The sequence below is a fragment of the Phascolarctos cinereus genome, unplaced genomic scaffold (genome assembly GCF_003287225.1).
Source record: "Phascolarctos cinereus isolate Bilbo 61053 unplaced genomic scaffold, phaCin_HiC Scaffold_4;HRSCAF=312, whole genome shotgun sequence".
NCBI classification, from domain to species: Eukaryota; Metazoa; Chordata; class Mammalia; order Diprotodontia; family Phascolarctidae; genus Phascolarctos; species Phascolarctos cinereus.
In genome coordinates, this window is record NW_027555847.1 from 700,201,448 (window position 1) to 700,215,826 (window position 14,379).

At 47.0% G+C, this 14,379-nt stretch overlaps 1 protein-coding gene across 1 annotated transcript in view; it reads right to left on the minus strand.

Moving 5' to 3' along the window:
• Positions 1-1,749: 1,749 nt before the first annotated feature.
• LOC144456600 (uncharacterized) overlaps positions 1,750-14,379 on the minus strand; it is a 33,449-nt gene continuing 20,819 nt past the window's right edge. Inside the window, 2 exon segments of the mRNA XM_078151838.1 lie at positions 1,750-2,055; positions 2,450-4,026. Of these exon segments, the coding sequence (XP_078007964.1) occupies positions 1,750-2,055; positions 2,450-4,026 (1,883 nt within the window).

A 14,379-nucleotide genomic window follows, 5' to 3' on the forward strand; every position in this document is an offset into this window, starting at 1 on the left:
AACGGTCGTCTGGCAGTGGGCATTTCTGTAGCGGATGGTTGGGAGGGGAGAAATCAGGGGCAGGAGCACTGGCTTGAACCTCCAGCCTTCATCCAGAGACCAGAGGTGATGAGGACCTGGACCCAGGCACCCTAGACTCCACCTTCAAGTCAGTCATCAAGAATGTCACAGCTTCTCTTGGGAACAGGTATCCCAGAGTTACTTGCTCATGTGAAGAACCACCTACCTCACTCTAAGGCATATCTCAGGAGGGACTGATAGGATGGTGTGTGAACTCTGGCAGGAAAGCATTGTGGAACAGTGGAAAAAGGGAAAGCCCTGCAGTCAGGGGCCGTGGGTTCTAATGCTGCCTCTCATTCTTATTACCCTGTTACACTGGGCGAGTAACCTAGTGTCTTTGGGCCTCTGCTCTTCTGTAGAATGAAGGAGTTGTACTAGATTACCTTTGAGGTCACTTCCTGTTCTAGTTCTAGGATTGCATGAGTGAGAAAACATGGCATGTTTGTCCTGAAGAAGGAATGGCTTCTAGGAGTTGTGGGTGGGACAAGATGTGTTTTGAACATCCAAAGGGCTGGTGTGTGAAAGCTTGGGCCCAGGGGACAGGACCAGGAGCAGTGGGCAGAAAGGTGCCAAGAGGCATTTTTCACCCTGATCCAAGGAAAATACATTCCTAACAACGAGAGGCATCCCAGAGCGGCATGGGTCGCCTCAACAGGTGGTGAGCTCCCCATCGTTGGAAATCTTCAAAGCCTGGATGGACACTTGTTGGTTCTCATGTGTTCTTTCTCAGGTAGGGTTGCATAAGGCTATAGATTAGTGGGTTCAGCGCACCTGAGGTGTTTCCTTAGGTCAACATTCCCCAACCTCAGAGACTTTTTTTTAAGGGAAGGAGAAGAAAAGATAAAAAGGAAGTCCTGGGACCCAAGCCACCAAGGGACCAGGGAGATACTGGGAAGGAAACTAATTTAACCCTTAGGTCTGAAAGGTGGGAGGACCTGAGTGGTGACTGATCCAGAGAATTTAGAGCTACATTGGAAATGTTCCAAGGGAAAAAGAAAGAAAAATATAGCATCCTGAGCCCAGACACCCTGCCCTGTCCCTGAAGTCCCCATCCTCTCTGGAGATTGCGTTTCTCGTCTGCCAATGATCCCAGCCCTCTCAAAGGGTCTGCCTCGCAGTCCTAGTCTCCTCGTTGAGCCCCTACGTGTTCGCACAACTCAAGAGAGACCCCAGTTCTGTGTGTGTAGCCCCAAGCTGAAACCCACATCTCTCCTGAACACAGTTGTATTTTTCACTTATCTTTTTATTCAAATGATTCCTGTTCCAAATCACAGCTATGCTTCCAAAGCATGAGTTGGTGACATGCAAGAGGTCCTGGGAGATGCCCCAATCCTTCTCCTTCAGATCCTTCTTACATGGGCTTTTCTGTTTTGTGTGGCTTTCTGTTTTCGTCTCTTCTTTTTCTGGGCATAGGCCAGGATTATGAGGTACCAGATTACACTGTTCACAAGGAGGATGAGGGTAACCAGGAATAAGAGGATGGCCAGTAGTTTTTCACTATGTTTTTCTGTTGGGTGCTTGCTAGAAGGAGTATGTTTAATCCCTTGGGGTTCAGTAGGTTGGTTCTGTGAGGAGGTGGTTCTGATTGGAGGAGGAAGTGTGGTGGTGGTGGTGCTGGTTCTGGTGGTAGTGGTGGTAGTGGTCTGGTGAGTGGTGGTGGGGATGGTAGTGGTAGGGGTAGTAGTTGTGTTAGTTGTAGGAGTGGTGGTAGTTGTGGGGGTAGTGGTGGTGGGGATGAGGGTGGTAGTGGGGTTGGTGGTAGTCTTGAGAGTACTGGGTGTGGGGATGAGGGTGGTAGTGGGGTTGGTGGTAGTCTTGGGAGTACTGGGGGTGGGGATGAGGGTGGTAGTGGGGTTGGTGGTAGTCTTGGGGGTACTGGGGGTGGTGGTCGTGGTTCTTAGGGATGGTGTGGGAGTGGTCACAGTGGTGGTAGTCGGGGTGGTGGTGGTGGTAGGGGTGGTGGGGGTGGTTGGGGTCGTGGTAGACTTTGGAGTGCTGGTGGTGGTGGTGGTGGTTAGGGAGGGTGTGGGGGTGGGGGTGGTGTTTGTGGGGCTAGTCGTGGGGTTGGGGTGGTGGTGGTGGTCTTGGGGGTGAGGGTGGTGCTGGTAGTGGTGGGCGTGGGGGTGTAGGGGGATTTGTTGGGGGGGGTTGTGGTGGTGTTAGTAGTAGTGGGGGTCTTGGTGGTGATCTGGGGAGTGGTGATGATTGTAGTTGGAACAACGGGCCCACTATCTATACTGCCCCCATAACCTATTTTCCTACACCTTGGGGGGGCATAACCAAAATTACAGTGGCAATTTCTCAAGTTGTTACACACCCCTCTACTGTTACACTTGAAAATTGGATTGCACTCTTCCAAAAAGAGGAAAAATGGATGAAATAAGCAGACATTGTTCATGCAGACTTTGTTCGTGCCACAGCCGGTACCGTTGGACACTCGTGCTCTATCAGGAACATCAACCTCCTCAAAGAGGTCTGCGCCCCAGCACCAAGTTTCATCATGCATCACCTGGATAAAGGTGTGGTGGTCCCTACTTTGGGGCACGTTCAGAACCTTCTCACATACAATCTTCCCACACTTGACGTCTTTCTCAGCACACTTCAGAAAGTGCTTAGAGAGCCCAGAAATTTTGCTGCCACAGTTCCCAAACCGGTCCCCTTTGGTATTCAACAACTGATAACAACTATCTCGGGCAGATATGGCTTCTTTGCCAAAGATATCAACGCACTGTTTATTCAGGTCCCGACAGAGCCCTACATAGCAATACCCGTCAGTTGCGCACGGGGTGCCATCTAATTTGTAGAAATCTGGTTGGCACCACATGGAGGTACCATTGCAATATTCAGGGAGGTCACACTCATCCTTACTGGGACGGCAAACACTGCCCCTTAACCGAAATTGGCAGCCCTCACAGCAGGGCCCGAAGGCGCATACGGAACCTCTGGTCATCCTGCATGTGGGAAGACAGCAAGGGTCCTTCGAGCAGGTCTCAACACTGCCACAGTCACACTCCTCCCCTCTGTCTAACACTCGGTTCCCACAGACTGACTTCCTCATTATTCTGCTGGGGTCTGGCTTGTTGTAGAGGCAGGTCCCACGGCGTGTCCTTATAAATTCATAGTAGTTGTCAATACTGCAATTACTGTAACGACTCTCACGGGTGACAGCCTCATTCATGATGCAGGAAGATTGTTCTCCACATCTGCAGCCTGAATGGTCATGCATCATGCCTAGGGTGTGACCTAGCTCATGGGCCAGGAGGTTAGTGAAGCGGGTTATGTCTTCATGATAGAAGGAGTTAATCGTTGCAGCTTTGTCCTTTGTACAAGCACCTTGGAAATAGGCATCACCCATTGCACTTTTAGGATGATGCCCCACGATCAGATGGGCACTATCATGAATCACCCTGTGGAAGATCTCGTCAGTCCTCCATTTATTAAAGATAAGGGCCTTCCTTATATCTGTTTCTGAAATATCGATCACATTTTTCTCTGTCCAGATCTCCAAACCAATCAGGACGACTCTGGTGTTGAACTCATAGGTCAAGCTGTCTAGCTGTGAGACGACATCCATCACCTTGTGGGTTGTCTTCGTCACATTTTCTTGCCACATTTCCAACCTTTTCTTGTCAACCACAATGTACGTCTCCACATACTTGGTGTGTGACCATATATAATACATAGGGGTTTTCTCAATTTCTCTCTCTCTCATCCATATCACTACATCTTCTTTCCCTTTTAAATGGCTCCTGAATTGAAGAGGTTCCCTCTTAGGTCCCTTGCAGGGATCGAATGTGTCCTTTTTCATTTTGTACAGGACGTGTTCAAACTTACTTGAGGCATCAATGGGCTCAATGTTGTAGACTGTTTTCTCTATGGTTATTATGCCCTTGAGGCCAGAGCAGGTACTGAGAGACACTAGGGAGCCCAGATCACTTTCCACATATCCATCATAGTAGCAGTCATCTGGGAGAAAAGGCATGTCCAAAACTAGCTTCCCTTTGTAGTAAGTGTAGACAGGGAAGTTCTTAGCAAATAGCCCTCTCTTTTGTTTCAGATGAATCACCTGCCTCTTGCCTCTCATAAATATTGAATAGGAGATTTTTCCTGCTCCTTCTTCTCCTTCCCTGGTTATTCATCTCTTGGGGATGACTACTTCATAGGAAGTGTAATATACTGATCCCAAGGCACAATGAGTGCCTGGAAGGAGTACCGCTATCAACAGAAGGAAGAACCCCCAGCTGGCATGGGAGGACCCCAGCCCAAGACCCCACTCCCACATGGGGGGCGCTCTGAAAGACAACTCTCTTTCTTCTTCATCCATGGCCACTTGGCTGCACAGGAGGGGAGTCAGGGGACACAGCTCGGGCTATGTCCCCAGCCCTGACCCCAGAGAAGCAACTGATGCTGCTGGGCCTCTGCCCTTAACTCCTCACCTGGACCCTGGTCCTCTGAGTGACATGATCTTGAAAGCTGTGTAGGCTGTTCATTGCCCTCCCAGAGAAGTCCTAGGATGTCAAGTGGCCCTCTGACTCCCTCCCATCTTGGGCCCTTAGGGTTCCAGTCTGTGTCTTCCTATGGCAGCAGCAGCAGCCTGGGCCCTCTATAAATCCCTCTGGTTTCTAGATAAGTTTCTTCAGCCCCCACACTGGATGCATTGACTGCAGATGGCCTCCTAGTATCTTGTCCCTGGAGAGAAGGGAAAAAAAAATGCCTCCCCTCCCTTTTATCCTCCATCACAATGGCAACCCCTCCCCCACCCTTTGTATCCCAGAGTTACAGAGCTGGGGTGGGGTGGGGCAAAGGTCCCTGGGGATGGCTCTCAGTTGGCTGGCTTTCTCCTTTGGCCAAAGCCAGTATTATTACTTTTGTTTCACACTGCCAATACTATCTCTGTCTCTGATTCAGAGCTCCCTCCATGCCAAAAGGTTTTGGCCTGACCCTTGATAGGTAGCATGAGACCTGTTTGAGCCCTTCCTCGCCCCAAGGAGGTTGAAAACCCGGACTGGTCAATCACAAGGGGACATTTTGTCCCAGTCTGAGTTAACATGCCATAATCCTTTGGGATGCTCTCTGAGTGAATCCAGAGTTTTCCTGCTAGATGAAGCTGACCAGAGCATTCTCCTGTTTATGACTGATGAGGGCCAGTCACTGTGAACCTGACACTATCTTGATGAATGGTATTTCTCTCATCTCATTGTTTTAGGGACCCTATCCTACCGTGACGCTCTCTTATTTTATGACGTTCTCTTGTTTATGGCTGACAGAAACCAGGCACCCTAGGGGCACTGTCTTGTTCTATGGAAAGTATAATTTTACTGACAAAGGACACAGGGGAAAGGGAGGAGGGAACAGTTCCTTGCTGTATGGGTATATGGTGTCCTTCAAATGGCCTTTCTTTGAGCTCGTTTCCCAATGAACTCCCTGGATGTTGTGCATGAATGTCTGCCTCTGTGTGAGAAATAAACATGCTCATACAGCCTAGCTCTGTTTGCCTCTCTTAGAATGAACACTGCAGGTGGACAGCAGGCAGTGCCCCCTGTCTAGGGACAGAGGTAGGAAAGAATTCTTTCTGCCAGGGAGGAAAGAATGAGAGACTGAGTCACAGGGGCTTCTGTATGCATACACTGTTTTCATTTTGATGGCCAATCAAAAAGTCTCATCACCACACAGTTAGGGGACAGGAAACAGTCAGATGACCTGCACCTGCTCTGAAGTATTGAGCAGGGCCTTCACCATGGTACATGCATGGAAGCAGACCCAGCAAACATCCATGCTAGGAACTGCATCAGGCAGAGCATGCTTTGCATGCTTTGAAGGCCTGGCCTCTTATTGGTCAGTGCTCCATTAGGTCGTCAGTAAGCACTTATTAAGCACCTAGTATGTGCCAGCCAATAAGCATTTATTAAGTGCCTGCTGTGTGCCAGACACTGTGCTGAGTGCTCACATACAAACAGAGGCAAAAAGAGAGTTCCTCCCCATGAGCAGCTCACAATGTAATGGGGGAGAAAACAAGCAAGAAGTCATATACAGGATAAATAGGAAATAATTAACATAAACTAGGCAGGAATTGAGAGGGATCAGAAAGAGCTTCCTGTAGAAGGGGAGATTTTAGCTGGGACTGCAAGGAAGCCAGAGAAGCCAGGAGGAGGAGGTGAAGAGGGAGAGTGTTCCAGGCTTGAAGGACAGTCAGTGAAAATGCCCAGAGCTGAGAAATGGAGAGTGTTGTTGATGGGCAGAGGGAAGGAATATATCAGGAGATGCCTGTGGTATAAAAACAAAAAGCATCAGTAAAACATGAAAAAAAAAATGAAATGATTCTCCTTCGATAGGCCCTTCAGGACAATTTGTAAACTCAAGCATAGAAGTGGTGTTACTTGTGAAAGAAAGGGGAGGCGTCTTTCTGCAGGAAGTGAAGAGAACTTCCAAAACTACTGAAAAGAGTTTGCAGGAAAGAATGGGTTGCATTAGGTGACCTTCGAAGTGCCATCCAACTCTGACAGTCTGTGGTAGTGGACCCCCATCCATTATTCAGTTATTCCTCATCATCATTATTATTATCAGGGAGGCAGTTGGAGTTAAGTGATTTGCCCAGGGTCACACAGCTATTAAGTATCGAGCTTCTGTGGCCAGATTTGAAGTCGGGTCTTCCTGACTCTGCTACTGGTGCTCTATCCATTTTGACACCTAGGTGCCCCTTCAATCATCCATTATAATTGACCAATCCATTATCCCAAAAGTGTTCAGCAGCTGCTATGTTCTAGGCCCTGGAAATAGAAGTGCAAAGAACAGAAGAATGGAACTGTTAGGACCTTATACTAGTGAGACAACAACAAAAATATATAAAGACATATATACCTTTATATGTAAAAATAAATAGTATAAATAAATTGTGAATCAATACAAATATACTCAAAGCAGTTAAATGCAAGGTGGTTAGGGAGGGAGAAGACTAGTACCTGGTGGGATCAGGAAAAGTTGAATGGGGAAGATGGTGCTTGAGTTAAAGAAGGAGAGAAGCTCCATGAGTCAGAGTTGAGGAGGGAGGGCATTTTAGGCACGGGGCAGAGCCAGTGCAAAGGTGTGGAGGAAGGAGACTCAGTGCTCTATGCAGGGAAGACAATGACGGCTACTATGGCTGGATCATGGAGTGGGAGAAGCAGAATAATGTATAATGAGGCTGGAGAGATAGGTTGGGGCCATATTAGTCAGAACCTTAAAAGCTAAACAGAGAAGGTTCTACTTGATCCTACGGACTATAGGAGAGCATCGACACTGAACATGAAGTGATCAGCTGTACGCTTGAGGAAGCTTCCTTTGGCAGCAGAGAGTAGCATAGACTGAAGTCTGAGAGATTGGAGGCAGGGACACCAATTAAGCAGCTGTTGAAATAGAATAGACAGGGGGTGAGTAAACTGAGGCACAGTCAGGTATGTTAAGTGACTTTCCCAGGGGGCAGAGAGCAAGTCAGTGGGCATTTATTAAGCACCAGCTAAGTACCAGGCACTTTGGTAAGCACTTAGGACCCAAAGATGGGCAAAGGTGGTCCCATCGCTGAAGGTGCTACCAGGCTAATGACAACTATGTACAAACAAAACATACAGAGATAAATTTGAAATCGTCACTAGAGGGAAATTAGGAAGAATGAAGAGAGAGAATTTATGTATTAAGAATTAGTTAGAATTACAAAGGGTTGAGAAAGGCTTCCTGTAGAAGGTAGGATTTTAGCTGAAACCTGAAGGAAGCCAGGGAGACCAGGAGGCAGAGGTGAGGAGGGAGGGCATTCCAGGCATGAGGGCTGGCCAGTGTAAATGCCTAGTGTCAGGAGGTGGAGTGTCTTGACCAAAGGAGGCCATTGTCATGGAATCACAGAGTAGGGAAGAAAGAGGAAGGCGTGAGAAGATTGGAAGGAGGAGGCAGGTTACAAGGGGGTTTTAACAGCAAACACAAGGTTTTACATTCGATCATGGAGGGCCCGAGGAGCCCCTGGAGTTTACTGAATAGAGAGATGATAGGATCAGAGTAGTGCTTTAGGAAGATGAGCTTGACAGTTGAGTGAAGGATTGATTAGAGTGGAGAGAGCTTGGTGGCAGTGACAGAGGAGAGAAGTGTATGTATAGAAAAGGTGCCAAGAGGCAGAATGCTCAACATTTGGCAACAGATTAGGTACAGGGAATGAAAGAGAATGAGGAGTCCAGGATGACACTTGGTTTGGTGGTGTGGGTGACTGGGATCATGATGATGCCCTCAACAGTGATAGGACATGAGGAAGAGGGGAGGGTTGGGGGGATGCTGATGGGCCTGGTTTTGGAGATGTTGAGTTTAAGATGTCTAGGAGACATCCAGTTTGAGATGTTGAACAGGTGGTTAGTTGTCGATGTGACACTGGAGGTTAAGAGAGAGTTTAGGGCTGGAAAATAGATGCCAGAATCATCAGCATCGAGATGACTATTGAGGCTGACAAGATCACCTGTAGACAGAGAAGTGGAATCCAGGCAGAGACTTCCTCAGCAGACACTCACATTGAGTGGACATGACCTGGACAAACATCCAGCAAAGGCAAATGAGAAGAAGTGGTCCAACAAGTAAGAGGAAATCCAGGAGAGAGCAGTGTCATGAAAACTAGATCGATATAGAAGTCCTCCAAGATCGACAATGAAATGATGGGACTGGGGGGAAAATATCCCCGAGGGAAACTGTAGAAAGAGAAGAGGCCTGAGATAAGAGCCTTGGGCAATGTCGAAATTAAGGACATAGAGGAAAAGAACCCAGGGACAGAAGAGGAACAGGAGACGACGACAACTCAAGAAGACAGGTGAAGTGGACTTCAGGGCAACAGATGTGAGTAGGGAGAAAATTGATGGCATTCCCTCTCAGCATGGGAAGGCCCTCAGATATGTTTTCAGTCAAATAGGAGCTGAGGCCATTTGTTTTGAGTGATGGAAGGAAGGAGCAGGGATAAGACCTTTGATTTAGAGCAAAAGTCAAGGAAGAGAATAATCCCATGTGACAATCCCTATGAATACTGAAGATACCTCTCATGTCTCACATGGGCCTTCTCCAGGCCTTTCAGCATCCCTACTGTCTTCACATGACATGGACTCAAGGCCTTTCACCAACCTGGCCACCTTCCTGAGGATGCACTCTGATTTATCAATACTCTTCTTGAAATTGGGCAGCCGTGACCAAACGTAGTTCTCCAGATGGATTCTGACCAGGGCAGAGTGCAGAGGGCCCATTGCCTCTGTACCCTTAAACCCGATTTTTCTTAAGGTAGCCTAAGATGGGATTAACTGTTGTTGGCAACACAGTGGTACGGATGAGTTTGACATCCTCTTCTCACATGCATCATTGTGCTACTCCATTTTGGACTCATGAAATAGACTTTCTGAAACCAAGTGTAAGATTTGATGTTATCCTAATTAATTTTCTTTTTACTTGATTAAGCCCAGTGTTTTTGCTTGGCAAACTTTTTTTTGCAACTTTGCTCTGCCCTAGGAGGGAAATGTGTTATGTGGGAAAAGGGGACTGGACTTGAAATCATAGGAGCTGGATCAAAGTCTTGGCTCTGATGTTTACTGTACAACCTTGGGCAAATCACTTAATGTCTCTGGGCCTCAATCTACTCTTCTGTAGAAATCTAAGTTCCAGTCTGGTCTCAGACGCTTCTTAGCTGTGTGACCTCAGACACATCACTTACCCTCTCTTTGCCAGAGTTTCCTCTATTATAAAATGGGAATAATAATAGCACCTACCTCCCAGGGTTGTTGTAAAGCTGAAATGAGTTCATGTTTGTAAAGCACTAATCTCAGTTCTTGGCACGTATTTGGAGCTTAATACATGCATATTTTCCTTTCCTGCCTTCTCCCCAACAAGAATTTCATCAGAACTTTTTTTTTCACATGTTTTGCTATCATCTGCATCCACAGCCTTTCCCAGTTTAGCAACCCTGTCAAGGCAGGAAGTGAAATGAGGCTGCCACCATCTGTAATTGATGTAGCCAGGTGCTCATCATTCTGTGATTGTTGCTTCCTTTTCTACATGTTCAGTAACCGTCCTTTTCCTAATCTACCCTAGAATTTGGCCAAGAATCAAAGGCAAATTGTCTGGCCTCTAGTCTCCATTCTTTGCCTTTTTTTCAACATTGGGACAATATTTCCCCTTCTCCAATCCTGTGGTGCTTTCCCACTTCCCATGATCTCTCAAAGACTGACTCATAACCATAGCTGAGCAACCCCGTGGCATCTATCAGTTCTTTGGTCTTCATGGGGCAAGGTGTCAAACTCAGGAAGGACAGGTAGGGACTCTCTTACCATCTCCCTAATCATCTTGGCTACCAAGTTCCTGTTAGCCGTTTCATTCTGTCCTTTCCAGTCCAGAGGACATCCTCCTTAGCTGAGAAAACAGGAACAAAATGAGGACCTGCCCCCTGAATGTCTGCAGCATCTTGGTTAATACTGGGTAGGAGTTGCATGAGGATTATTTTTGGAGTGTCAAGTTTTAACACTGCAGTCTTCAGTGAGAGAGAACTCAATTTGTGTGTCTGGGCGACACATCTTCCAGAAGTATCCCCTTGCAGGTTGCTTTCCTCCACTTACTTTCTCCCAAAATAGCTGGAGATCTGAGGTCCAGATAGCTAATGTTGTCTTAAGCTTCCAGGTCCTTGGAGGTGAGAGTCACACCATGCTCTGCCCCAGCCAGACAACATCTAGAGTTCTGTGCTCAGCTCAGTGCTGGGCATGATAGTTTTGGCTGATAATGGCACCTACCTTCCAGGCTAGTTGTGAGGTTCAAATGAGATAACATTCCCAAAGCAGTTTGCAAACTTTCTTGTGCTCTATAAATGCTACTGTGTTCCATCCACCATGCCAAGAGCTGGTGATACAAAGACAAGCACAAAGCTGTCCCTGGTTCTCTTGAGCCAGGAAACTGATTCAGTTTTTGATACCCTCTCAGCCACCTCAGTTGCCTGTCCTCTCTGATTGGAGGCCTGGAAGGTGGAGCAATAAGCTCTTCCCAAATCCTTCCCGCCTAGAAGGCTCAGATGTGAACTTCCCAGGTAAGTCTCAGCTGGTCTGCCTGGTTTTGACTCCATGGAATATCATGGCTCAGTCCCCCAGCCCTGTGCTGGGTGCCCCTTGGTACATCCCCTTGTCATCTTCCTTCTGTGTGCTGTCTTCCCCCATTAGAGTGTAAACTCCTTGAGGGCAGGGATTGTCTTTCTTTTTTCTTGTTTTCATCCCCAGTGCTGCTTGACCCACTGTATGAGTTTAATAAATGGATTGAATTACTAAGGAAAAGCAAACTGACACAAAAATTAAATAAAAGATATTTTTCCAAGTTTGGAAAGTGAACACAGTATAAATGTGAAGCAATTTGGTGGAGAAAGGGCACTAGCAACTGTGGGGATCAGGAGAGGAAGGAAGGAAACAATCATTGAGCACCTACTATGTGCCAGGCATTGTGAGAAGCACTTGCTATTGGAGGTGGTCTTTGACCTGAACCTCAAGGGAAGCTAGGGACTCTCTGATGAGATGTATACCAGGCATGGGCTTAGGGCACATCCTGGACAAAGGTGTGGAGATGGGAGTTGGAGCCAGTATATTAAATATATAACAAGCCTGGAATGAATGGTAGGCTAAAGGCAGACTGCATTATAGAGGCTTAATGGAAGGACAAATGTCCCAAGAATCCACACAGGGGCAGGCTACCTCAGGAAGCAGTGGGCTCCCCTCACTGAGGTCTTCACTCAAAGGCGTGAGCATTTTGTCGTGATTGTGTGGAGCTTTTTTGTTCAGGAAAATGCTGATTATGGCTTATGAGGTTAAATAATCCAGCAGTCTGCTTACATTAAGATGAGCAGTCCCACCTGTGGAAGAGAGCTTGCCAAGCCATCAGTCTCCTGTTGGAGATGAAAAAGGGATTGCATGAACTCCCTCACAATGTGAAAGAATTATAAAGCACTTACTTCGAGGTTGATGCTTTCCACATGACACAATCACAGAGTCCCATAATAGACCCACTGGCCATCCAGCCCAGCTGCAGTCCTGACAGGAATCCTCAGTGCAACTCACCTAGGAAATGCTCCTCCAAACTTTGCTGGATACCTCCAGTGTGCAGGAGGTCACTACTTCCAAAGGCAGACAATTCTGAATTTGGAGCTTGACCCATTCATTCAACAAATACCTGCTTCGTGATTGATAGCCCATAGGAATGGGAAGCAAATGGAAAAAAAGGGAGTCAGAGGACCTGGGTTCAATTGCCAGCCCTATGTTGTGACCCTGGGTAAACCAGTTTGCCACTGTAGGTCTCAGTGTCCTATGTGTCAAACCGGGGGTTTACCAGATGTTTTCTTGAGGTGTGTTCCAAATTCAAATCTGTGATCCTGCTTTCATTCTACTGGAGGAAAACAAGAGGCACTCAGAGCCATTGTTAGGAAGCTGTTTGTGCCACCTGGACAAAATCTTCCTCTCTACAAGTTGAAGGTGACCCTGGCTAGCTTGAGTGTGTAACCTGGCATGTGCTCTGCCCGAGTGAGCCTGGAGAGCTGACAGACACATTCAGAGATCCCACTGAGCTGTGACTTGTCCAGAGCATGCTGCTGTTAATGGATGAGAAATTAGAATCAAATAATAAAGTGTAAAGCTGTGGGAATTGGGGGCAAGACATCTGTGAGCAACAGTGTCCGTGGTCACAGCTCCAGGAAACGGCTCTGTTTGCCCAGGGAATTGTTGGGAAGAGAAATGTAGGAGGAGCCCCAGGGGAGGACAGGAGGGGATGAGGAAAGTGCCCATCTGTGCTCAGGTGGAAAATCTCGTGTTCTGTAACTGGAGATAAGAATCTGATCAACCATCCACAAGTATTTATTCAATCCCTACTGTTTGTACCATCCCAGTCCCAGGGAGGCCAGGTGCAAAGCAGGAGAAAACATGGTCATAAGGGGAAAACTAGGAACATATTAAAGACAAAAGCTTTGAATGCAATAGAATGTTTGCACAGCCCTTTATTTTAAGCTAAGAGTAATGTTAGGAATTGAGGTGACAGGAAGCCTGCCCAAATGTGGCCCAAGGGTATTCTCTGGGAGGGTCAGTACCCAGAGTCATAGCTTGGGTAAGGGGTGAGGGGAAAGGAAGGTGACATCTAGGCCAAATCTGACTCTCTACCCCTCCTCCATCAAATATTTTTGTCTGAATTAATTCAGGCTAAAGAGGTACCATAGTAGAGTTGAAAAAAAGCCGTTCATTAATTGAAGAATCAGAGAAGTCAGGTGACCTAGCTAGGTGGCGCAGTAGGTAGAGCACTGGCCCTGAAGTCAAGAGGACCTGAGTTCAAATCTAGCCTCAGACCAAACATTTGACACTCACTAGCTGTGTAATCTTGGGCAAGTCCTTTAACCCCAATTGCCTAACAAAAAAAAAAAAGAAAGAAACACAGAGGTGGCTGAGTCCATCCATAACTACAATAAGTACCCCTCTCCAGTACATTGTCAACAAGTGGTCATTCACACTTTGCTGTATAGACCTCCACTAGAGATTTCCCTCCCTGCTAAGGCAGTCCATTCACTAACAGTAGTGCTCCCTTGTGGACTTAAGAGTTGGAGCTCTGACTATGATTAGACTCCATTGTCAGCTCTGCTATTTACTGTCGAGTTGTCACTTCCTCTCCTCTGGCCAAGGGTGTGTTGATAAAAGTTTAACAACCAGGCCTTTTTCAGGGAAGAAATTGGAGGCGCCTACACTTTGAAGTTTAATTACATTGTCAACACCTTCTTAAATGCAGACAGTAGACTTCACAAAGTCTCAATTCTAGACAAGCAATAAAGCAGGCCTCATTTGTAGTGATTTCTGAGGGGTAAATGCTCACACTGAAAACTGAACAATGCTAAGCCTGTTAGAACTGTCTCCAGCACACTCTCGCCTCAGGGTTTCAGGTTTTGTGCCTGTGAAATGAAGGGATTGCACCAAATGCCTTTAAGGTAGCATGCTACAAACCCTGGCTCTGAAGTCTGAGGAGCTGGGTTCAGACCTTGGGCAAGTCATTGACAACCATTTCCCAACCGTTTCCCTTCCCCCATCCCAGGTCTTAGTTTCCTCATCTGCAAAAGGAGGGGATTGGACTGAGTGGCCTCTAAGGCTTCTTCTAATACTAAATCTGGGATCCTGGGATCCTTTCAACTCTAAATTCTATGGCAAATCAGCCATATCAATCAGCAAGCAATTATTAAGCACCTACTAAGTACCTAATGTGGTCAGCTAGATGGCACCATGGTACACAGAATACCATGTTTGGAGTCAGAAAGACTCATCTTCATGAGTTCAG